The sequence below is a fragment of the Vicia villosa genome, linkage group LG4, assembly GCF_029867415.1.
Source record: "Vicia villosa cultivar HV-30 ecotype Madison, WI linkage group LG4, Vvil1.0, whole genome shotgun sequence".
Lineage (NCBI taxonomy): Eukaryota > Viridiplantae > Streptophyta > Magnoliopsida > Fabales > Fabaceae > Vicia > Vicia villosa.
Window position 1 is genome coordinate 11,909,386 of NC_081183.1, and position 26,658 is coordinate 11,936,043.

A 26,658-nucleotide genomic window follows, 5' to 3' on the forward strand; every position below is an offset into this window, starting at 1 on the left:
ATTGGCGGTTGATATCCTTCATGATATCTTTCTACGAGTTTCTTCACCAACTCCTAATAGCTGGCGATAAAATCTCGATGGAGACCCATGTAATATCGCAAGGATGCATCCTTGAAGGAGCCAAACAACAATTTTCACTCCAGGGTGTCAGGTGCTCAGATGATGGTCATTTGTGTATTGATGGAGGCAAAGTGTTCATAAGGGTTACTATGCCCATCAAACTTTTCCAAAAAGGGAGGCTTGAACCCTTCAGGGCATGCACCTCCCATATTTTTTCTGAAAGTGGCTAGGAGTCTAGCACTTCCATCTCCTCTTGGTGATTGGTTTCTTATTGACGTTGTCTGATGTTGAGGACGTTGTCATCTAGACTCTGATTTTGACGGTGTAGTTCATCCATGGCGGAACGCATCTCCGCCAGGGTATTCGCATCACTACTTCCCCCGGTGTCCTCCGACATAGGGGATGATGCTCTATTGTTAACCATGGATAGGAATGTTTGGGTACAGGTGTGGGGGAACAACGAATATGAAGATTGTCAAAGAAGGTGTTACCAATGTTAGTTTTACCTATGCCCTACGATGGGCGCCATTGTACTTGTCAAAAAATAGATGATTGTGTGGTATCCGTATGCGGGCAAGGGATACTCAAAGGCCTTAGTGATTGATGGGGTTAGATCTTTCACACGATGGTGAGAGACCCTGCTCGGTGATGTTTATGGCATTGAGAGGGCCAACTTACATGATGTGAGAGGCTCTGTATTTACGCGTTATGCTGAGTAAGTTGTGATTTGTCTGATACCCCCAAAGGGTCAAATATTCGTAGAGGATCTTAGGCCTAGGATTTAGGAAACCCTAAGAGGTGGTAACCCCTCCCCTTGAGTAGGGGAGACTGTTGAGTACCTATTTTACAAGTCGTGGTATCTTATTTTATGTGACTAGTGAAGAGGAAACAATATTCTACACTTCTATCATGAGGGCGAGGCCCCTTATGCCACGTAAAGGCCGCACCCAGGCGAATCTTCACGAGGTGGGAAACCTCGCCCTTATTTGGGACTCTTACAAACATATCACTATAAAATTCTTTAGTTAAGTGTCAATCTTAGTAAAGAGAATGAAAAATTAGAAAGAAGTGTCACAAAGTTAATAAATTATATTGATTTTATGGAAAACAGTAATAAAATTCTTGGGGAAGAATTAATTGATATTAGAAGTCAATCATTAGAATGAGATAAATGTGAAAATTGTATTTCGGTGAAATATGAAGTAGATAAATTGCATGAAACCCTAGGCGCATTCAATAAGGATAAAGAGAAATATGAAGTAGATAAATCAAAGGGTTTCCTATGATAAAAATGGATTATGGTATCAACCTAATAAATCTTTCATTAACATTTTCCATGATAAGAAGAAATATAATCAATCGCCATGTGTTTAAATGCAACTCTTGTAATAAGCTTGGTCATTTAGAAGTTTTCTGTTATTCTAAATTGCATGATTTGATATGGTCAAAGGGAAATTCCTCAAGACCTTTTAAAACTATTGATCCAAAAAGATTTGGATGCCAAAAACCAAAATTTGATTTGATTAGCAAGTATATTTTGCAGCTTCAAGGACTTAATATTAAATTAAGAAAAATTATGCAAGGCATTAGTTTAAAAGTTCCACCAAAATATGATTTTGACGGTTGAGGAATTCTTTGTGAAAGTTGTGTCATATTGTTTTATTACCTTTGGAAAGATGTGAACCAGTTATGGTGTCAAGTGATTCAGAAAGATGGAAATTTGACAATGTAATATCGTTCTCTTTAAGGATTTTATGTAGCGGGCTCAATAAATGTGTATCCTTCCCGTCCTTAGCAGTAATGATTTGTTTTAGTCAAAATGGCTTCCTATAATTGATCTTCCAATTTGGAGTTTCTCTATAAATATAATTTTCTTTATTAGTTTTGGTTTTTTCGCTTCTCTAACTTTGTAGTGAAGTTCAACTTTCTTGGTATTTTTTCACTTATACTTTGTTGTTGGGTTGATTCTTTGTTGCACCAATGCAAATATTTTTGGTCAGTCTTTTCATTTCTTCTTAATACTCTTGTTTAGTATTATTGATAGTTTTCTTTGTGCTTGTTGGTAGTCATTGCTTAAAATATTTAATTTTATTTGTGGCGGGGGTTGATTTTTTCCTGTGTCGGCGCTAGTGAATAGTGGCAGTGATTTCGCCCCCTTCTTTTAGTGGCGTTGACTTCCTTTCTTTTCTTCAGGCTAACTTTGTCTTCTCAATGCTTTAACTTTTAGGTGTTTGTATAGTTTGTGAGGAGGCGCATTTATGACATGCCCCCTTCTAAGCACGTGTCTATGGTGACTTCCAATGGTATCCTCCCGAAGGGTTCATAGTTTTGGCTAAAATGAGGTTATCGAAGGTTGCACCAATCAACTCGAATTGGACTATTGATCCATGTACTCTAGCCTATATGGTATTAGACACTTAGATACTTTAACGAGATTTGGAGAAATTGAAAAATAGGTTGTCATCAACCTTTACCAATTCCTTGTTACGGTAGGAAATAATAGGTAAATATTTCCACTACAACCTAGTAACTGATACCTTATTTGACCAATTATTAACCACATTTAGCTGCTAGTCTATTCAACTCCCAATTAATTGTGATTTTATCCTACCACCCCTCACTTTGACTTGGCACCCCCACAACTGTAGTGCTTTTACCACAATACCCTTAGTGATATTTTATGTTTTTACAAAATTGTGCGTTTTTCGATGTTTTGGAAATTTTCTGAGTTTTTAATCGGATTTTTGAAGAATCTAACGAGTTTTTACTGGATTTTTAGGGAATCTCATAAAATTTTGCCGAATTTTTCAAAAATGACTGGATTTGAAATATCCGACCAAAATTTTTAAAATTCTATGAATTTTTATCAAATTTTTTTTTTTTAAAAAAAAACTATAAGTTTTTACCATATTTTTCATCAAGTTTAAGTTTCTACGAGCTTTTACCAGTTTTTTTTTTAAATATACTATCAGATTTTTAAAAAAATATGGTAAAATTAATTTCAATTTTTTTGTTTATCAGAAATGAACTACTAATTTATTTCAAAAATTCAAAAAATTACAATATATACTAGATTTTTTAAATATACTACCAAAATTTTCTATTCATATCGGAATTTTCAAGTGCACTATCGAATTTTCTTTTGTATTTTAATAAAGATATTTTAGATAATATAAAAATACATGGGATGTCGGATCAGATTTTGGGGGTGATAGGATAAAATTAGACAATTTCTTTATCCACCCCCAACCTTCTTAGAAACCCGCGCGAAATTCATAAAACGCCCCTATATTTCGGAGATACATCTCCGAAATCATTTTTTTTTGAAAAAAAGGTGATTTCGGAAATGCATCTCCGAAAACACCTTTTTATTCAAAAAAGTAAGGTGTTTTCGGAAGTGCACTTCCGAAATCAACTTTTTTTCCAGAAAAAAGTGTTTTTGGAGATGCATTTTCGAAATCATTTTTTTTCAAAAAAAAGTATTTTCGAAGATGCACTTCTGATAACACTTTTTTCCAAAAATGCAAGAGGAATAGTAAATTTCTGCAATAAAAAAAACAACTTTCATTCGACCCATGAAATATTTTTACTAGAATTAGATACCCATTAGTAAAAAGATGATAAATTTATGCATCAAATGAATAAAAATGAAAAGGTTTGTTGTTACTTGGGAAGAAGAAGAAGAGGGGTGCATGATTTCTCCCCTCTTAGCGAACAACAAGATTTGGGTAGGAAGATAGGTTTGATTTTGAAGTATAAAAGAGAGAGACAGGAGTGAAGAGAGAGGAATTAACGACAAGTTTGGGAGAGTGAATGAAGAGGTTAAGGATTCGATTTCATTCTCACGAGCATTTTCGAAAATACATCTCCGAATTTTAAAAAAATCTAAAGAGAAAAAAAATATTTCGGAGATAGATCTCTAAAGCAGGAATATTTTGAGATTTTTAGCAGGAGTTCTCCCCCTTGGGGTCTAAAAAAAATTGTTTAAACTTAAGTATGTATTAGTTGATTCTAATATTTGACAATTGTGGTGCAAGTAATAGTCAGTTATTTTTCTTCAGCCCAATAAACAATACATATGACTGAACTATTTATATTTTGGTGTAAGCAATCCTAAAATCAATATACACTCATATTATGTAAGACATATTATCTTAGTAAACATCTTTAAAATAGAGGTAACACAACAACACATGATGAATGATCTTTGTTTTTGTTTCCAGGAGACTTTTTTCTCATGTACCGTTCTCTCAAGTAAAAAGAAGTTTTTGAATGGACTCCATAGGTCTCTTATACACCACGCAAATTTTTATTTTTAATCTCTGCTTTCAAAGATGTACATCCGGAAGCACCTCATTTTTTGAAAAAAATTGATTCCTTCCGTAGATGCATAAGCGTATAAAACATAGTGAAATTTAGGATTTTCCCAATTAATTGAGAAAATCTCAAGTTTCATAGATGCATCTACAGAACACTCTATTGGCAAAACCCATCAAACATTTCCGTAGATGTAACTACGGAATTTTTTTCCCAATTAATTGAGAAACCTTTCCGTAGATGTAAATCTCAAATTAATTAAGTTTGATGACATCTACGTAATGTTAAAACATAGTGAAATTTGAGATTTTTTCAATTAATTAGAAAAATTCCAAATTAAATTATAAATTAATTGGAAAAAATTCAAATTAATTTCTCAAATAATTGAGAAAATTCCAAATTAATTAATTTCATGAAATTTTCAGTAGATATATTTACGGAAAATTCTAATTTTCTCAATTAATTGAAAAAATCTCACGTTACAGTGGATAAGAGGGGCACGGGATTATTGAAAAATTCTCTAAACACATGCCTCTAAATACTCTTTGTATTTTTTTTATCCTTTGTTATTTTAGAGAATAATATACTAAAATATAAATTAACATCATAACCTTTCCACCCCTTTTTAATGTACACCTACTCATCAAACTAAACCCAACTTGAAAAGCATGAAAATATATCAAACAAACAAAAACTTGAAAAGCATGAACATCAACCGATTCAACCATGCAATTCCATTTAAAATTGGTTACCAAAATAGCATCAAAGTTTGGTATTAAATACAAGTAGCATGATTCTTGTCAGTACCGTACATATAGCGGTTGTTGCCAACATAACACATTGATGTGTTCAGAAATTTATTTATTAATCTGTAATGTTATTTTCTATATTTATTGTCTGATCGAGAAACAATCATGAAATAACATAGAAACAAAGCAACGTTCATATTTGCAGATATATAGTGTAAGTGCAAGTGGGGTTTTGATCCATGCAAATAAAAGAAAAACAACAAATTGGATTATATAATACTAGGATAATGAAATACATGAAATAAATAAAACTGTAAGAACTGAATTTCATGAGAATCTATGTCTGCATTATTTTAGTAGTTAATTAGGTGAAGTCAGAAGACAATATCTTGAATTTGATATGTGCTGACTCATACATGCGTCAAACTAACACATGGACACATGGTACTCATTATAAATTCATTTTCTAGGGAATAAACAATAAAGTATTTTAATTATATTTAGTTAAAACAGAACGAGACATTTTAAGTTTTTTGAAACATGTTAAAATGAATAAAGATTTTATTTCTCCACAATTTAATCGTAATAGATGTGTAGATAAATTTTATTAAGATTCAACTGTGATATTTTGTAACTTATATAATGTGACATAAAGGAGAATCACTTGTTATGGTGGTCAGTAAATCCTTCTCGTCGAAGAAGTACGATACACTATTTTCTTCTACAATTGACTAATATTTCTGCAATCGAATGTTCAACAAACAAGGAAATTCTCAAAGAATGTTATTCTTTGTTCGATTAGATCGCTCATATTTATAAAAAAACGTTATTTTATTTCGAATGAAAAGAGAATGTCGTATATATCGATTTCCACATACCACGCCATTTATATGTTTTTACCAAAATATTCCAGCGGTGGGTTGTAAACTTGATAAAATGACTATTCTCTGAGAGCTTTCATTCTAACAGGTTCATTACGAATTTGGTGATAAGTCGGAAAAAGAGGAGTGGTACTTGCAAAAGGCTACAACACTCGAGTCAATAGTTGATAAGGAAATAGATTAAATGTTTTAGGTTTTCAAGAGTGTGTACCTTATTTTGACATCTGTAATCCCTTTTATATAAATCTTGTTCTGGTTGTTTTTAGACCTTTTCATTTCATAGTGTTCATCGAGAACATTTTCATTGACAGATGTCAAGATCTGACTCATTTTGTAATCTGACAATCTAGAATTTACATTATGCCCAAATCCAGTCTTTTACACGACAAGTCCATGGTTGTTCTCATTGTCTTAAAATGTTATGCTTTGTCTTAGAATGTTATGCTTTATGACATATTTGTGAAGTCCCTAGCCATGTCACCCTTATCACCCATTTATTTATCTTTTAGGCTAACATGTTTTTTCTCTTGTGGAACCGAGACCCGTTTGAATCAACTGTGATGTAGGTCAATGGGTATATATGTTAGTAGACCAATTTCATTTTTGGCTTGACACAACACACTAACCATCAGAACCACTAATCTCGATCTAGTTTGCTTTAGTAGTGCAATTCAAATCCGTATCATTTATCTTATTTTCTTAATTTTAAATGTTTATTTTTACCTAAAAACTTTAGTAATGCCCAACAATTTCACTTCTAGCTTGACGTGCATGTAGAAACAATTTTAAAATACAATTTAAATTAATTTGGTTCATTTAAACCCCGTCTAACCAAATCAAACGGGCTCCATCATTCATTTTTACACTTTTCATTCTATCTTTGTTTAACGTGAGAGAGTCTACAAAAATTTTCCTAGTGATTCCATGTCATTTATCTTATTTTCTTACTTTCAAATGCTTATTTTTATCTAACAACCTTAGTAATTAATGCACACCCCGTAAAAAAACAAATATATCATATTAGCAAATCTATAACTTGATGGGTGATCATAAGAGAAACATTTACGATGGATCAAAGACTCATCAAATAAGTGAGAGAGACATCACATAATCACGCAAAACTTTAAAGTTTTGGATATATGAAGCCTCACTTATAAAGTGTTCAACCTTCACTTTTTCAAACAACGTGAGACTTCAAACTTACACTTTTAACTTACATTTGTTAATAAGACTTTCGGTACAAGAATTCAGTCTCTTACTCAAATCATCGACTCTAATACCACTGATGGATCACCATGATTAATAACATCCACATTTAGGCCAAAACACAAAACCTTAAGACATTACATATATGAGTCATCTCATTTATAACATTTATAAAATGTTGAACTTCTATTTTTTTTAAATAATGTGAGACTTAAAACATACTTACAACTACATAAACAAGATTAAAATGTTGTTGATGTAGGAACTATGTTGATAAAATCCTACATTTTCAAGAACAAAATAAAATATTTACTAAAGTAAAAAAGCTTAGTAAAAAACTTTTTTTTAAAAAAGTATAATGAAATATAAAAACTATAATATTAATTTGATTTACATGACTAATATAAATTATTTTTCATTTAATTAAATCCTCATATTTAAACTTTTTAACCAAAATAAAAATACTCAAAATTATTTTTTCAAATGATTAAAAATGAAAAGAAAAAGAAAAAATCAGTTATAAATTGTCTTCGGTAAAAGTTTCTTTCCACCAAAATATGCAGAGCAATTTTTGTATGGACACGACCCTAAATCCACATTCTTAGGCACAACCAATAAGAAAGAGTCTTTTTTAAATTTATTTTAATTTTAATTTTGGTTTTAATTTGATTCATGGGGTGGTTAAGATTATTTTAATTAATTAAAATTCTGTGATTGGTTGTGTGTAAAACAATTTCTTAGGTATGTGTCCACCTAAAAATTTTTCAAATGCATTATGCGTTTTCACCTCTAATCTTGTAGCTAGATCACATACTTAACCTCAATAATAATTAATTAATCTTAACAATTAGTTTAATTAACCTCCTATTTTGATCGTACAAAAGAGAATCCAATTTCTTCAGTTTGGTAGCACAATCACAATCAGCAGCACCAGGCACGCTGACTCACCCTCTCAGTTACTTCACGTTCCATATCGCCACGTGTCAATCTTATCCTACGTGTCCACGCTCCTTCAATCTCACTTTCCCATTATAAAAACCTCATTTACCCTTTCCCTCTCTCATAACATTCATTCTTTCACTTCTAACTGAACATAAACACATTCATTTCTAACTCAAAAACCGTTATAAGCTTTCAAGTCTCATTCATCAATGGCGGAAACTACTGTAAGAAAACTAATAGTAGAAGTTATCAATGCGAAAAACTTGATGCCGAAAGACGGTCAAGGAACAGCGAGTGCTTATGCAATTGTTGATTTCGACGGACAAAGAAAAAGAACGAAAACAAAATCCAGAGATCTGAATCCTCAATGGGACGAGAAACTTGAGTTTTTGATTCTTGATAAAGAGTCAATGGTTTCTGAAACATTGGAGGTGAATCTGTATAACGATAAGAAAACGACGGGGAAGAGAAGTACTTTTTTAGGGAAAGTTAAAATTTCTGGAAGCACGTTTGTGAAGCTTGGTGAGGAAGTGATTGTTTATTATCCGTTAGAGAAAAGGAGCGTTTTCTCTCAGATTAAAGGTGAACTTGGACTTAAGGTTTGTTACGTTGATGAGATTTTACCGGTTACTGAAACGGCCGGTGATGAGAAGAAGGAAGAGAAAGCAGAGGAGAAGCCAGCGGAAACGGTGGCAGAAGTAGCCGGTGATGAGAAGAAAGAAGAGAAAGCAGAGGAGAAGCCACCGGAAACAGTAGCCGAAGAAGCCGTTGATGAGAAGAAAGAAGAAACTCCAAATCCTGTTGTGACAACAGAAAATCAAAAGCCAAAAGAAGAAACTCCGGCTCCGGCAACTCCGCCGGCGGCAGAGATAGTCAGCCCACCGATGGCTGAATCTGAGAAGATGAAAATCAAGGAGAAACAGTTTGAAATTATACAAAAACGTGCTGAATTGAATGTGAGAGATCACGAGCTTAGATCGCTGAGCAACGATCGAAGCAGAAGCGCTTACGATCTCGTGGATCGAATGGCGTTTCTCTACGTTCGTGTTGTGAAGGCAAAGCTATCGGCGAAACCTGATGAAAAAGCTTCAACGCTTTTCTCGAAGCTTGTGATTGGATCTCACAGTGTGAGAACAAAGAGCGAGACTGAAGGAAAAGATTGGGATCAGGTTTTCGCATTTGATAAAGAAGCGCTGAACTCAACGTCGTTGGAGGTTTCCGTTTGGTCAGAGGAGAACAAAGAAAACGATCAGAAAACGGAGAGTTCTCTCGGAACGGTGTCGTTTGATCTACAGGAAGTACCGAAGAGAGTTCCACCAGATAGTCCTCTAGCACCGCAATGGTACACTCTGGAATCAGAAGCCTCGCCGGGAAATGACGTCATGATCGCCGTATGGATCGGAACGCAAGCTGACGAAGCTTTTCAAGAGTCCTGGCAGTCAGATTCCGGCGGTTTGATACCGGAGACACGAGCGAAAGTTTATCTTTCTCCAAAGCTTTGGTATCTAAGACTAACGGTTATCCAAACCCAGGATTTACAGCTAGGTTCGGGTTCCGAAGCTAAGGTTAGGCAGCCAGAGCTTTACGTAAAAGCTCAGCTCGGCGCGCAGGTTTTTAAAACTGGGAGAACTTATTTACTCAGCTCGGCTAATCCAACGTGGAATGAAGATCTAGTTTTCGTAGCTTCAGAGCCGTTTGAGCCGTTTCTAGTTTTAACACTAGAAGACGTGGCAAATTCAAAATCTATAGGCAAAACAAAGATCCACGTGTCATCCATCGAACGAAGATTAGACGATCGAACGGACGTAAAGTCAAGATGGTTCAATCTTTGTGCCACAGATGAAAACAATTCTTACACTGGCAGAATACATATTCGTATTTGTTTAGAAGGTGGTTATCACGTGATAGACGAAGCAGCTCACGTGACAAGCGATGTTCGTGCTTCAGCGAAACAATTAACAAAGCCACCAATCGGTTTACTTGAAGTTGGAATTCGTGGAGCAACGAATCTTCTTCCTGTGAAAACCAAAGACGGTACACGTGGCACAACCGATGCTTACGTGGTTGCTAAATACGGTCCGAAATGGGTTCGAACCAGAACCATTGTAGACCGGTTTAACCCGAGGTGGAATGAACAATACACTTGGGATGTTTACGATCCTTGCACGGTTCTTACAATTGGAGTTTTCGATAATGGAAGATTCGAGAAAGATGTTGCTAAATCTCACAGAGACGTTAGAATGGGGAAAATTCGTGTGCGGTTGTCTACACTGGACACTAACCGTGTCTATGTTAATTCTTATTCGTTGATTGTTTTACTGCCAGGTGGCGCGAAGAGAATGGGTGAGATTGAAATAGCGGTTCGGTTTTCATGTTCTTCATGGTTGAGTTTAATGCAGGCTTATACAAACCCAATTCTACCAAGAATGCATTACGTTCGTCCATTCGGTCCAGCCCAACAAGATGTTCTAAGACAAACCGCTATGAAGATAGTAACGGCTCGTTTAGCCCGGTCTGAACCGGCTCTGGGTCATGAAGTGGTTCAGTTCATGCTTGATTCTGATACTCACGTGTGGAGCATGAGGAGAAGTAAAGCGAACTGGTTCAGATTAATCGGTTGTTTGTCACGTGCGACGACGGTGTTTCGTTGGTTAGACGGAATTCGCACGTGGGTTCACCCATCCACAACGGTTTTAGTTCACGCGCTTCTTATAGCGATTGTGTTTTGTCCTTATTTAATTCTTCCAACGGTGTTCATGTACGCTTTCTTGATTTTGATCCTGAGGTTTAGGAACAGACCGCGGGTTCCACAAAACATGGATCCGAGGATGTCATACGTGGACATGGTGAGTTTCGATGAACTCGATGAGGAGTTCGATGGATTTCCAACGACGACATCGTTGGAAGCGGTTAGAATCCGGTATGATAGGGTGCGCACTCTTGCGGGGAGGGCGCAGTGTTTGATTGGTGATGTGGCAGCACAAGGTGAGAGGTTGGAGGCTTTGTTTGGTTGGAGGGACCCAAGGGCTACTGGGATATTTGCAGTCATGTGTTTGGTTATGTCGTTGGTGTTCTATGTTGTGCCGTTTAAAGGGTTTGTGCTTTTGGCTGGGTTTTATTATATGAGGCACCCCAGGTTTCGTGACGACATGCCGTCTATTTCGGTGAACTTTTTCCGAAGGCTTCCGTCGTTTTCTGATCAGATTATGTAATCAAGATAGGTAGTTTATTACTGTTTTCTTTAATGATGTTTTTGTTTTTGTTCTGTTATGTATGTTTTGTGGTATTGTAAGAATTTATTCATTTATTTATTTTAAATTATTTGAGCTATTTTAGGTAAGGATGGAAAATGAGGCTGAAAGTGAGGAAAAAAGTGGTTTTGGTAATGTGGTGTAAACGTGATTAGCATGTTACCGTTGTTGATTGTGGACTTAAACAGTGAAAAAGGGATTAAAAGTTAAGCACCAAAAAACATTGGTGGAGAATACTTGAACCCTAAGCAAATGCAACAATGTAGGGATTATTATGACCGTTGCAATTGCAACCTATTCACCTTTAGATTGGTTTGCTTTTCTAACATAATTAATATAAATGTCACACAAAAAATTCATTATAAAAAAACATTCTTTACAAGTAATCAAACTATCTACGAAATCGAAATTAAATTCATCGACATTGTTGTTTATTAAAATTCTTAAAAGAAAGAATATTTGAGAGCATACTTTTCAACTTTTTTGAGGCCAAACTAGGCTTAAGAACACCATAATTCTCAATTTCCAAACCATGACATGATCTATGCTTTCCACTTTGTGATAATGATGAACACCATCCTCCATAAGAAAACTGTCCATGGTTTCTTCTCAAAATCTCTCGATCGATTTTGTCAAGCACGCTATCATTTTTCTTGAACTTTCTAGCAAATGGACGATTGCTCGAAACCATTTTCTTATAATCTTTGAGTGTTAGAGATTTTGGATGTTGTTTTGGAGGATTATCCCAAGTAATGTAGTGTAGATCACTATTAGCTGTTGTGTTTTTGAAGTGTTTGGAATTGCATATAACTGTTTGGAAATATCCTTCTGGTGATGACACAAAATTTGTGTAGTATAGAAGTAGGGTTCTTGGCAAATTCTCCCATCCTATAATGCAATACTCAACAAATGATCTTGATAGCATTGTCCAAGCTGAACCTACATTTTTGAGAAACATTATAAGAAGTTAATGAATATTAGCTGCAAGATAATATTCTAATTGATTATGTTGAATTTTTTTCTTCTTTTTATTGGAAATTGAATCACTCTATGAGTCATTATACTTCTTCATTTTTCAAACTGTTATATGTGCTCATAAATGAACTTTTATACATTGACAATTAGTTACATGACTCTAAACTAAATGTAACAAACTCAAACCAATGCTATAACAGATTTCTAACAGAATTACATTAGTCATACTCTATTACCACCCCCAACACTTATGATGGTTTGAGAGGAAGCATTTTATTATTCTTGGTATAAAGATCTTAAAATGCAGAGGTGCCAAGAGATTTGTAAGTGTATTTGCAATTCGGACAGTAGTGAGAACATGCTTGATATTCATTTTCTTTGGACATAACTAGTTCTATGACAAAGTGTATGTCGAGTTCAATATGTTTGGTTCTTGCATGTGTGGCTGTGGGAGAACAAAACCACGCTCACATTGTCACACGAAACTGTGGGAGGCAGGAATGAAATGTGAAGTTTAATGAGCGGCGATTCAAGCTAGAGTAACTTTGAGATTGTGCGTGCTAGGCCTCAATAATCGGCTTTAGTGCTTGACCTTGCAACTAAGTTGTATGTGAGCAACAAATACTTTTGGTTTGGGTTGTCAATTTTTCCTCTAGTCTACATGGGGTAAACATTTTGAACAATAAGGCCTTGTGGTCGACTGTTCTAGAAGGAGAGTGACAAGGACTCATCAAATAAAGTGGTGTCATTTGGTGGAGTATTAAATGGTTCATGTAAGTGAATGTTGTAGCTTATAGACAGAGCTTAATCAATAAAAAAAAATGAAGACTTTTTACTAAAACTTCTTTGAAGCTTTAGAGAGAAGCGGAAGAGTTAGGATCTTAGGCTCATACCATATGGAAAAATGAATCACTCTATGATTCATTATATTTCATCTTTTCACAAGTTGTTACATGTGCTCATCATTGAGCTTTTATACATTGACTATTTATTACATGATTCTAAATAACTATAACAAATATTTTGTTGTGAATTAGTATAAAATGGTGTCTTATTCTTACATGTGTTATTGCAAACGAAATTGTGGAGGAAGCCAGAAAGAAAGGAAAAGAGGTGATGTTGTTTAAAGTCGACTTTGAGAAAGCATATGATTATTGGAAGTTCTTTGATTACATGATTATGAAAATGAGGTTTAATGAAAAATTGAGAAATTGAGTGTCTGAATGTTTAAAATCTGCCTCGGTGTCAATATTGGTTAATGGAAGCCCCACAAAAAAATTCGTTATGGGACGCGGACTTAGACAAGGAGATCTGCTATCACCGTTCCTTTTTCTTATAGTTATAGCTAGAGTTGGACAAATACAAAGGATTTAAATTTGACAATTGTGATGATCGATTTTCCCACCTACAATATGCCGATGATATGCTGATCATTGGAGAGAAAGGATGGGAGAATATTAAAATTATTAAGGCGAACTTGTTGTTGTATGAAGCAATGTCAGGACTTAAGGTAAATTTTCACAAAAGCAGATTGATAGGCATAAACATTGATCATTACTGGATAGAGGTGGCAGCGGATGTGCTTCAATGCAAAATAGGCTACACTTCGCTTAATTATCTCGGTTTACCAATTGGAGCAAATATGAGGAGAAAAAAAAATATCTCAATGGGAGAATCATCTCATTGTCTTTCAAAGTGTGAACATTCATATGAGGTGTTTATAGAATATCTTAAAAATGTTTATGACCTCATTGAAAAAGTCTAACAATTACTCTGTTATGATTCAGAATCTCACATGCTATACATAATTCATTTAATGATTAAAATACAAATGCATATGAAACAAAATAGCATAATGTAAATAGTAAAGACCGAAGAAAACAACACCTGTGTAGAGTTTAAAAGCTGTTGGAAGAGTCCTCTGCTTAGTAACCTGCCAAATCTCAGATTTCTTTTTGCTATAAAGGGCTGGATCTATAAATATTGGCTTCCCTCTCTTATTGCTGAAAATATATTTATTAAAAAAATTTAAATTAATAAAATTTAAAATAATGTATAAATTTAGAAAAAAAATCCATTATATTGATTTTTTTTTTTAAAATGAACAATATCACTTACAATTTCCAACCCAAATGACTGTTATGGTGGATGAAATTAATATCCTTTGGAACTCCTGAAAAGCCTTGGATCAGATCTGAAAATAGAAAAAATAATAATAATAATTAATTCACATTAAATCAAATGGTAAAAAATATTTAATTTTTTTAAAATCCAATATTATTTTTAATTATTATTATAAACAAAAAATTATATTTAAATTTATTGAATAATTTTTGTAACTGAGATATAAATCAAATATGTTAGTTATTTAATAAATTGAAAAAAAATGGTTATAATAATGATGAAAAAATTTAATTTAAATTGAATAATTCAATTAATATTATGATTAAAGGGCACTCACCATACCATCTTGTGTTACCAAAGGATAATCAGAAGCACTAAGATTAATAAACCAATCCCATTGACAAGCCCTAAGAAGAATAGCCATTCCATGAAGAGTTGTGGAAAGCATAGTTGGACCTTTATATGTAACAAAATTGCTTTTCTTTACAATCCAAACATTTCCAACTTCACCAAAAACACCTTCATTACTCACATATTCAAACAAATCTCTTTGATCTTTCTTTGGTGCACCATGATCCATATGAATTAGATAGTAATTTCCTGGATGATACAAAGCCTTCATCAATCTTTTGATCTTCATTGAGTCTCCTTTTGAGCCTGAAATTAAGTATGCAAAAGTGATTGGATATGTTTTGTTTGTGTTTGAGATGTTGAAGGTTTGGATTGGTGGATTTTGAGGGAAGAAGTTTGAGGTTATTGGTGTGGTTAATGTTTTGGTTGGAATGTAAAGAACAAAGAAGAATAAGAAGAATGTTGAGGTTAGGATAGAGGAGATAATGAGAAATTTGATATCCATTTTTGGAGATGATTTTGAAGAAATTAAGTTTGGGAATGGAAGAGAAATAATGAGAAGAAAATGTGAGAGGAGTTTTGAGTTTTGAAGAGGGAGAAAAAATGGTTTAGTAAATTTTGAAGTGTGATGTTTACAATTTATTTTTGGATTCTTTTCTTTTATAACAAGCATATCAATGTGTAAACAAATTATCACTTTATCTTATTTTTATAATATTAGTTTTAAATAAAAATTATAATTATAATTTAAATAGTTAAAAATAAATTAAAATTAAATTCTATTAAATTAAATTGGATTGAATTCTTTTATATGCGTTTCTAAAGCAAACTACATATAATTTATTTTTGGATTGAATAAATATTTATTTAGAATTGATCGATACTTTATCAAAAATATGCGGGTGACAAATAAAAGCAATTTAATAGTTCAATCAAAATAGTAAATACATTTCAATTAAATCAAAACCAATACGAAACATCTGAGTTCAATTTTTGAAAAACCTAGATTCAATTTATCGCTGAGATAATTTTTAATTAAATTTTAATTATGATTTTAGAAAAATTATAAATTAATAGAATCCTTTTTACTAAGAACTAAAAGGTATAAATAAAATATTTAGGCTCAAGTGGTAAACAAATTCCTGCTAAATAACGAATAACGAAGAATAGCACTATCACATATCACATGAAGTAAAGAAGTAAAGTTTCTAGTGCAAATCATGTGATATTGTAATTTTATTGTAACATTTTTTTATTTATCTAAATTATAGAATATTTATAGATTACCTTGTGTTATTTTATCAAGTGTCATTTTCTTAGAGTATGTCTTATCAAAAAGAGGTTAGAGACTCATATTCTATACCCCTTTCGGATAGAACAAATAAATCTATAAAGTAAAGAACAATTTCTTATTTTTCAGTTCTTTGTGGTTTAATTACAATAACACCCCTTTGTTTATGATCTATTGACTTGTGTGAGTTGTAATTACAAGCAAATATATGGCCAAAATAGGAATTTTCTGGATCAGTTTATGTTACACCAACTAGATTCTGTTCATGAAAAGCAATGTAAGAACTACTTGCCAAACATTTTTCCAAAACCATGTTCTTTATTAAAAAAAAAAAGAAGATAACTTGTATTCCACACTTGTGTGGCCTAATATTTGTTAGCATGTAAGTTGAGAGTAATAATTAAATCTTAATTGTGTACCTAATTTTAGTTTCATAGTCTTTTAGATTAGACACAAAGTTAAGGTTGTGTTATCTAAGACAGATTCAAATCTAGTTACAATCTCTCTTTTTGTGGGGATAGTATATTGTACTTGTACCCTTCCTAAACCTCATTTATTGTAGGCATGTAGTGTGTTGGACCATCCATATTTTATGCCAAACTCCATAAATTTATAGAGTTCTAAATTGTGGTCTCCAATTATAATTGTGGCTCAAACCTATAAGCATGACAACAACTTATGTATTCACGAGTTTTGTCTAGTATCAGAATTTAAATTTGAGATTTTTCCAATTTTAAAGAAATGGTTAAGGATTGTATAATATGGACCGGGGTTTTAAAAATCGGTCCGCAACCGCGAAACGGCCGCGACAAAACGGTTTTGATAGATGTTGATACCGATACCGGTATCATTGTTTTCTATATTTAGGAATAAATTATGGATAATTCACACCGCGACGACCGCAATCAGTATCGTGACACTTTTACCGATTGAAATCACAAAAACCTGTATGCGTCCGCGACGTGGCCGTTACCGTTTTTTAAAACCCTGATATTGTTGGGAGGAAATCATAAATGCAACAGAGTAATTCAACAACTCCAACTCTCCCAAATATCACATGCAATTTAGAGACAATCAACAAAAACACATCAAACAACACAACACAATTTTAGCGTGGAAATCAACAAAAACACATGCAATTTAGAGACAATCAACAAAAACACATCAAACAACACAACACAATTTTAGCGTGGAAAAACCTCCGTTAATTAGGAGTAAATAGTCACGGGACCCGTAGGCCACTTTCAGGACAATCCGACCGCTGGATTTTGCACAAGCTCCAATTTAGTGGAACAGGGCTGCAGAATTTCACTCTTCTCTCTACTTTTTCTTGTTTTCTCTCACACAATGAATGAATCACCTAATCCTCTTTATTGGGTGATGACAAAGACTTACATACACATGAGTCACTAACCCACATCTAATTCGACCTCTCCAAATAGGAGGGAAAACCCAACAAATATGGACACTAACACTCACTTGAACTAACACTCACTTGAACTCGTCCATGAATTCGAATAGTTGATAATTTAAAATCTTAGTAGTACAATCGCAATGGGAGAGATCTATATAGATCACATTTGTCAATATATTCATCTTAGCATACAAAATTTGCATTGTAAGAGCCACGTATCAATTTAGAACCATGAACTATTATGACATGTTTCAATATCTTGAGAACCATGAATCATTTTAGTAGTAAATATTGTGCATCATTATATAAACATATCAAATATATTTATACATATAGCTGCACTACAAAATATAACCATATCTTTCAAATCTAGCAAAAATAAAAACATATATCTAAAATATAACCCTCATGACTTTTACTTAGTTAACTTAATTATAAAGACAAAAGTTTAGACTTTGATCTTTGTTTTGGATTTCCAATCCAACGTCCAAACAAATTCATTGTCTGGTTCTCATCTAATTTCCTCTAATTTCACATCATCATCCAGAGTCACTCATCAAGATTCAATTTGATTATGATGCATGTAATTTATTTGATTTTCAATATTGATTTCACACACTGATGTCATCAAAATGGTTGATTATTAAGATGGTGAAACTAATTAATGTCATCAACAACTGAAATAAAAATCGCAAAAACTTTGGAAACAATAATTAAAACCATAACAACAATAGTGGTGATGGAAAGCTTTGTTATCAACGTTCGAAGGAAATTGACTCTGATGATACTTTGTTACTATTTAATATCTCTGAACATTTTCGATGTAATCGAGTTATTTTTGAGTAAAGGGAAATGCTAACCAGTGCCCTCAGGGCAATGGTTAAACATTCCAAAATAGTAAATTTATCTCGGTAATCAGCGTATTTAATGTCTTGAAAATTGAAAATTGAAATATTAAACTTTCTATAAAATATTTTCTTTTTTTGGAATGCTTAACCATTGCCCTAAGGGCACTGGTTAGCAAGACCCTTGAGTAAAATATGAGTTAAAGTAAAGAAAAAATGAGAAGAAGAGAAAGAAAAAGAAGAAACTTGGGACTTAGAATAAAAAATGAAGAAAAAACTTACATTTGTCACTAGAACTATCGTGGTCGCGATGAGACCCATCGTGGTAGCAATGAGACCCATTGTGGTCGCGATGGAAATGCTTTGCTGACACGTTTTTTATGGCAAGGGAGTTGTGGAGTTTGGAAAGTGGAGTTTTCATCTATTAAAGACATCATTCTTCCTCTATTCCCATGTATTGTTCATCTAAACTCATAGTATTTATATGTATGACTATTAGTAGCTAATTTATTCTTGATTAGGTTTTGTTAGACTAAGCTGATTGGATTTGTTGAATTATGTAACTGACTTTGTATTACTATTGATTTAATTTTCTAGTTTACATTCAGTTATTCTTGATTGTAATTCTTTTTGTGTGTTGACGAGCAAATGAATTGAACTTAGGATCATAGTGATTACTGACCCTAACATTAAGAACCTGAAATAGAATAATTCTTCAAACTTAGTAATTGATTTAGGAAAAAATAATTATAAGTTTATCTTACTATGTCTAGGTTGCATTTTTATCTTAGGACACTTATAGAACAAGTCAAAAGCATTTGGTCAAGTCAAAAATATGATTTTTTTTAATGAAAAAATATGTTTGGATTCAACACATCCATGTTAGGAGTCGACTTCCTCTGAAGAAAATTTGAAACAAAATTTTCTGCCAAATATGAGTCGACACATAACACGAATGAGTCGACACATAACACGAATGAGTCGACTCCCTCGAGCTGTGAGTCGAGTCCTTACGTAGAAATGTTTTTTCAAAAGTTTATGTCCTCTTGGAGTCGACTCCCAAGTAGCATGGGTCAACAACCTAGCTCCTAGGAGTCGACTCCCTCTTTGAATGTGTCAACTCCTGCTGATGCATTTTTTTCATCAAAACTTTTCTTCCTTCTTGGAGTCGACTCCCAACTCAAATGGGTCGACTCCCTTGACTTAAAATTGTTCAATTTTGTAAATGTGCTTGTCCAATTTTTTCAGTTATTACTTTCTTACACCATACACACACATCGTGGAAGAGAATATAGGGGAAGTGGGAGAAGACTGAGCCTTTTCTATTGTTATTTTTCAGGCACCGAGGTCCACGGCGGACACCCCGACCTTATGGCGAACGCCATGAGTGTAAGCTTTCAATCGTGTCCGACTAGCAAGGGGTAGCGAATGCCTTATCCCTTGTGGCGAGCATGGCCTTTGAATTCCCCATTTTGCTTCCTTTCCCCTTTACTATGGGCCCCATGTGGTAGCCTAGTCATGGTTGGTACTTGGCAGATGCCATGGAGGTCGCCACTAGTGTATTTTCGCCGTATTTTCTTTGTTTTGCATCGTTTTCATCTGATTTCTTCATGTAACGACTTCTACCTGTAAAGTACCTGAAACATAGACAAGATACCAGCATAACATTATAAAAGGTGATTAAATGACACTAAAATGTATGCAAGGTGAGTCAAAATATACTATACGTTTATACATTATCAATTCGTCACTTATATTAACATGTTTTCACAAAACAAATAGTAATATCAAACTTTGTATTAAACAACTAATTCATGATCATGCTATTAATTTAAACATACAATATTAATCTTGAATGAAACTTTTGAGAGAATAAAACTTTTGACTTTTTTATTTGCATTTGACTTTTTCAAATCATTTGAACCATCTGTAGACAAACCACTTCAGACAAAAAATTTAAATTTTTGAACTAAATGTACTCATGTATTTTAATCTTGATCATGCTCGTGTTAAAGAAGCAACTGAAAATAAATAGCAAAGTAAATGTCACATGTTTTGGCAAGTTTTAGCTACAACATTCATGTGAAACTAGGGATATGAATAAAAAAATGGACTAAGTATGTTTTTGGTCCCTATAAAATAATCAAATTTTGTTTTTTGTCCCTATTAAAAAAATATCATATTTTCGTCCCCACAAAATTATCATGCATGGAATTTTAGTCCTTGCTGTTAAACTGATGTGTATTTTTTAATGATTATTTTACAGACATGTTTAGAACGTTATAAAAAATTTCTCAAAAAAAAATTAACTCAAAATTTGATTTCTTACATTACTTTTATCATTATCTTTTAAAATTTTAAAAATTCATATTTAATTCTTCTCATTTTAAAAAATTCTATAATTTCGTAAAGGAACATTATAATAGTATTTTAAACATTTATGAAAAAAAATTCAAGATTTAAAATTTTAAGGGTAATTAAACAGTTTTAAAATTTTTAAAAAATGGCAGGGGTTAAAATTGCATACATAAAAAATTTGTAGGGACCAAAATATGTCATTTTTTTTATAAGGACTTAAAGTAAAATTTGAGATATTTATAGAGACTAAAAACATATTTAACCCTAAAAAATCAGCATCTTGGACATAAATTTTTTAGTGATAATAACATTTTGTTGGAAAAACCTGTGTAAACTCAAAAAAATAAAATGTCTGTGAAGTTTTCGCTTAGCGAGTAAATGATCTTGCTTAGAGAAAATCCTGCAGAATATCAAAACCTATTTTTTAAAATATAATTTTAGAAAAGGAAATCTAAAGCTAAAAAGTTGGGTTGCCTCCCATCAAGCGTTTGTTCAACGTAATTAGCTCGATGCATGTGTTAGAGTTTCTTGATATATCTTATTTTCTTCTTCCTATTATCTCTCATGAATTTGAGATAGGAAAGAAGTTGCTTCAAAGCTTCATAGGATGTTGTGTTCATCAACATCATTTTGAGAGAGTTTAAAAACCTTGAATATGGCTTTTTTTCTTAGTTGGAGTTAGTATCTTTGCCAGATTCTAAATAAGTGAATTTTCAGTTTTTACTTCGTTGTTCCTTAATCTTTTGTGTGTGTCTCTTTAGTTGAGTCTTTCTCCAACTCTGTTCCTTTTGCTTATTTTCCTTCTTTTTTTTTTAAATAACAAAATTTTCCTGTTCTTCCTTACTTCCATTATCACTCACTTTGTGGTGTTCATTTGAGTTGGTTTTAGTGTTGACATTGATTTTTAGATCAAGTAAATTCTTGATTAAATGAATAGTTTACACCATCAAATTTTTTATTGCAACATCTATGCATTTTCTATTTTTCATAATCACTTGCAGTGACCAATTCAGTGTCTCATCCGAATCTTAATGTGTTATCTTGTTGAGGAGGATTCTGGTATTTTGTCATAGACAATTGTATAAAATGATTTAATGTATCCTCCAACTATGATGTATTGTCTTCTTGAGGAGGATTTGGGTATGGTTGTTGTCTGTTGACTGGTTTTACAAATTGTCCATAATTTGAGTTGTGGTTTTGATATTGTCATGTTCTGCGTTGGTTGTTCAAGAAGTTTATTACTTAGTCTAATGAAGGACATGTCGCGGATTTGAACTCGAACTTCTGTATATAATGTCTCTGCACAACTAACAATCGATATGGCTTAACAGCACTGAGTGTCTTATTTTATTTATTATAATTTTGATTTCTTATTTTAATTTTTTTATAAAATAGATCTTCTAGTTTAATTTTTTAAATTTTAGTCTCTTCTTTTAAATCTAAACTTAAAAATAATTATTTAAATAAACTAACATACAATTGAATAATGAACACACATTAAGTTACAAATAGACAATAAAGTTTCTTTTTAAAAGGAAAAATAAACTAAGATGTTAGCCGAACAATAATAAGGAACTTGCAAGCTTCGAAAAATATCATATAAAAAATAATCTAGAGTTTGTTAGGAGGAGACTCTGCATCCTAACTTTACTTAATGACCAAGTGGTCCTTAAACTTTTATTTTATCCTTAAAATGAAGTGTGTACGTTTCTTGTGTCTTTTAGGACTCAGACAGTGTTTGAGTTGTTCACTAACTAACACTAACATCCCTCCCTATCCCATATTTGGATGATTAGATCATTGCTTTAGGACTTTTTATTTTAAGTTGTTCACCAATCACCAACATCAATCTATCTATATATATATATATATATATATATATATATATATATATATATATATATATATATATATATATATATATATATATAATATTTTGAAAGCGTGTAAAACAGATTACTCTACTGCAAAGATCTTAAAATTTAATATAATTAAACTGTGATTAAACAGAGTGAATTTCATTTCTTCAATCGTGTGAGACCTTCGTGACATAATAACATATGACTAAGCAAAAATGTTTTATAACTCTCAATTTAAATGATGCAACTCACATGTATATAAAAATGATTAAAAAAAACTATAAAGAAAATAGTCTAAAAGTAATCTAACCATATGTAGAAAAAGTTTCTTTTTAACATCCCTCCCTATCCCATTTGGATGATTAGATCATTGCTTTAGGACTTTTTGTTTTAAGTTGTTCACCAATCACCAACATCAATCTATCATCTAATATATATATATATATATATATATATATATATATATATATATATATATATATATATATATATATATATATATATATATATATATATATATATATATATATATATATATATATATATATATATATATATCATGTTTAACAAACATTTTGAAAACATGTAGAACAGATTATTCTACTGCAAAGATCTTAAAATTTAATATAGTTAAATTGTGATTAAACAGAGTGACTTTTATTTTACTTCTATCGTGTGAGATCTTCGTGACATAATAATATACTAGCGTCCAAACGGGCATGTAACATATGACTGAGCCAAAACGTTTTATAACTCTCAATTTAAATGATGCAACTCACATATATATAAAAATTATTTTAAAAAATAAACTATAAAGAAAATAGTCTAAAAGTAATCTAATCATATATAGAAAAAGTTTTTGGAATATCCATCACGTTTCAAACTAATCAATTGTTGGATAAGAACTAAAAAAAGAATCCTTCACTTTATTTCACTTTAAAGCTTCAACGTTTTCCCCGGAAATTCACTTCTTCATATCACGTGAACTGCGAGAACTTCCTCCACATCACCTTCTCACGTTAAAGAAAAAAACTATAAATTATATAAATCAATACATATATACAATATAGTAAGTAGCTTGGACTACATAGAAAACTGGATTTTTTTAGATTAAAATTTGTGAGAAGTTTCTGAGATATTTTCATCATTGACAAAGGGCCAAGAATTTGAAACAAAGTTCTTAAGATACTGTGCATGGAATTTTCAGTGGGATTAGCAATAAAATAGAGCAAACATGGCTAGCTTCAAGAACTTGAATGTCATCACAAACTCCACCAAGGTTTTGTTTCTCTCTCTCTTTCTCATATCTTTTCTTTCTTCTACAATTTTCAATCATATTTTTCCTTTGCATCAGAGTTTATGTGTCAACAATAGAAAAACAAAACATGTGACCAAGTTTTCCTTAGGTCAGCAACACACACATTCATGCATTTAGAATACAAATGAACGTTCGATCATGATCAGATAATTTAAATTTATGTCTGATATTTTAAACTAAAATATGTATTTTTACTAAACCATCTGATCTTGATTGAACGATCATTAATATTTGAATGTGCGAATGCGTGAATTTAGTGAGTGCAGTGGATTCTATTTCGAAAAATTATCATGTCAAATTAGTGTTTTCTTGTGCAGGCACAAGATTCAACCTTTCTAAACCAAACACTAAGAGGAAATATTGTGAGGAAAATCTTCAAGATTATTTTCTATCTCCACTTGCTTCTAATTTCACTTTTGATAATTTCCCTCACAATCTATAACCTTACTATCTCCACCTCTCAAAACCCTAATTTCCACCCAATGAAATGGTACCCTCCACTCTTAACCTCAACATTATGTGCTGGAGTTTTTAGTTTCACATGGCAATGGATCACTCTCAAGAACCCTGAAAATGCCATCAAAACAACATTTTGGCTTAGCCCTATTCTTACATGTGCAATGGCCATCATGTTGGTCTACATCGAAACTCCGACAAGCCTAACTTTTGGTGTCATTGCTTTGATTTCTTCATTGATTCAATCTCTTTATGGTTGTTGGATCAATCATAGACTTGAATATGCCAACAAAATTTTATCAACTTCAATAGTTGATTTTCCTATCAAAACCATGAGAATAGCCTTTTCATCGACCCTAATCGGAATTTTCTATTGTTTTTTTCTCATGTTTGGAATGGGAGGGTCAAGAGCAATTGAAAACAAAACAAAATCAACATCATTATTCATTTTGTTGATTCTATTAAGCCTAGTATGGACTATGCAATTTCTCAAGAATGTGATTCAAGTAACAATTTCTAGGGTTAAGTATATGAACTTAGGTTGTGGTGAAGAAATCATGGACACAAGTGTTGCATTTCATGACACATTGAACTACTTAATTGGAAGTGTTACAATAGGTTCAATTTTGGTTCCATTTATCTCAACCTTTAGGGGTTTTGCTAGGTCAATGAGTCTCATTGGAGGAGATAGTGATGAGTTCATGTTTTCTTTTAATAGTTGCTATATGGGAATTGCAACAATTCTTGTAAGGTGTGGAAATAGGTTTGGTTTTGTGCATGTTGGTGTTTATAATAAAGGGTTTGTGCAAAGTTCTTGCGATGTATGGGACATTTTCAATAGGGTTGGATTGGTGCAACTTGTGGATTTGGATCTTACTGGATCATTTTGTTTTCTTAGTGGTGTGGCAGGGGGTGCAATTAGTAGTTTGGTGGGTGGTATTTGGAGTATTGTGGTGTATAAGAAATATGCAACTGAAGTGTCTATTTATGGATTCTTAATTGGATACTTTATGGTAAGAACTAAGAAAAATTTATATTGAAAGTAAAATTAATATTTTCTAATATTATTTTAGGATTGAAAATATATTTAATTATTATTTTTTTTTTGCAGGTTAGATTGGGTTTGGCATGGATACAAGCATGTGTTAGTGCTTACTATGTTGCTTATGCAGAGAATCCACAAAGTACTCATTTTGACTCAACTATTCCAATGCGTTCGGAACAGTTGTATAGATCTCAAGTTTAAAAAATATAAGGAGAAATAAAATTGAAAGATGTATATTACCCTCTAAAGATAACTTGATAGAAATAACAAGTTAAATAACTTTTAGAATTTGAATATTAAATTAGTCTTGTTTATCATGGTACATGTTGTACATAGATTAAAGTTAATCTAGTTTATTGGGTAAAATTAATCTATACTTTTAGTAGGCTATTTGGATAAATTTTGAAGTAAATATTTATCTGATTTAGAAATAAAATTACTCATGATATGATTTAATTTTAGATGATTAGTTAAAAAAATTATATCATTTGATCAAATTTTTTTCGATTTGATTTGAATCGGTTTTCTTATATTCAAATTATAATCATAAACTTGTTAAATAATATTCATATTATATAAATACGATGAAAGACTTTAGATACAAAGAATCGGTCTCTTACTTGAACCATCGACTCTAATATTATTGAAGGGTCATAAATGAAGCATCTATATTTGTTAGAAGTAAAACTGTGCTTTGCACATTACTGATTTCATTGATAAGCTAAGCTTTTGTATTCTGTTACAAGTGATAACCCTGCATTGGTTAATCACTAAAGCTATATACTATTCTATTGTACACAACATAAAACGGATAGAGGCATAAGCCCATTACATAGCTACAGCCCAATTAATCAAAAGCCCAAACCAGAGTTATACTCTAATACTCCCCCTCAAGCTCATTGTTGTGGCAGAAGAACAACCTTGAGTTTGCTCCTTAAGTCTTGGAAGGCTGTACTTGGGAGAGGTTTGGTCATTATGTCTGCAAGTTGAGCACAGGCAGGGACATGTTGTATTTTGAGCTTGTTGGCCATAACTCTTTCCCTAACAAAGTGCAGGTCCAGTTCAATATGCTTGGTCCTCGCGTGAAGAATAGGATTATGAGATAAGAGTACAGCACTGAGATTATCACATAGCAGCACAGGGGGTAGAACCTTTATTCTGAGCTCAGCTATAAGAGACTGCAGCCATAGTAGATCAGTGGTGGTGTGTGCTAAGG

General features: G+C 32.5%; 3 protein-coding genes across 3 annotated transcripts; 2 read left to right on the plus strand and 1 right to left on the minus strand.

The window, feature by feature from the left end:
* Positions 1-8,294: 8,294 nt before the first annotated feature.
* On the plus strand, positions 8,295-11,473 carry LOC131594498 (multiple C2 domain and transmembrane region protein 14). The gene has a single exon (XM_058866647.1). The coding sequence runs from the start codon at positions 8,365-8,367 to the stop codon at positions 11,365-11,367; it is 3,003 nt and encodes a 1,000-aa protein (XP_058722630.1). The 5' UTR covers positions 8,295-8,364; the 3' UTR covers positions 11,368-11,473.
* Positions 11,474-11,737: 264 nt separating this feature from the next.
* Positions 11,738-15,467, minus strand: LOC131594499 (beta-glucuronosyltransferase GlcAT14A-like). Its single transcript, XM_058866649.1, has 4 exons — positions 14,848-15,467; positions 14,500-14,575; positions 14,269-14,384; positions 11,738-12,345 (listed from the first exon to the last, which is right to left on the minus strand). Exons 1-4 carry the CDS (start codon positions 15,359-15,361, stop codon positions 11,822-11,824), a joined length of 1,230 nt encoding a protein of 409 aa, XP_058722632.1. The 5' UTR covers positions 15,362-15,467; the 3' UTR covers positions 11,738-11,821.
* Positions 15,468-23,593: 8,126 nt separating this feature from the next.
* LOC131598824 (protein PNS1) lies at positions 23,594-25,653 on the plus strand. The gene is made up of 3 exons (XM_058871388.1): positions 23,594-23,902; positions 24,259-25,410; positions 25,509-25,653. Exons 1-3 carry the CDS (start codon positions 23,858-23,860, stop codon positions 25,641-25,643), a joined length of 1,332 nt encoding a protein of 443 aa, XP_058727371.1. The 5' UTR covers positions 23,594-23,857; the 3' UTR covers positions 25,644-25,653.
* The last annotated feature ends 1,005 nt before the right edge of the window (positions 25,654-26,658 follow it).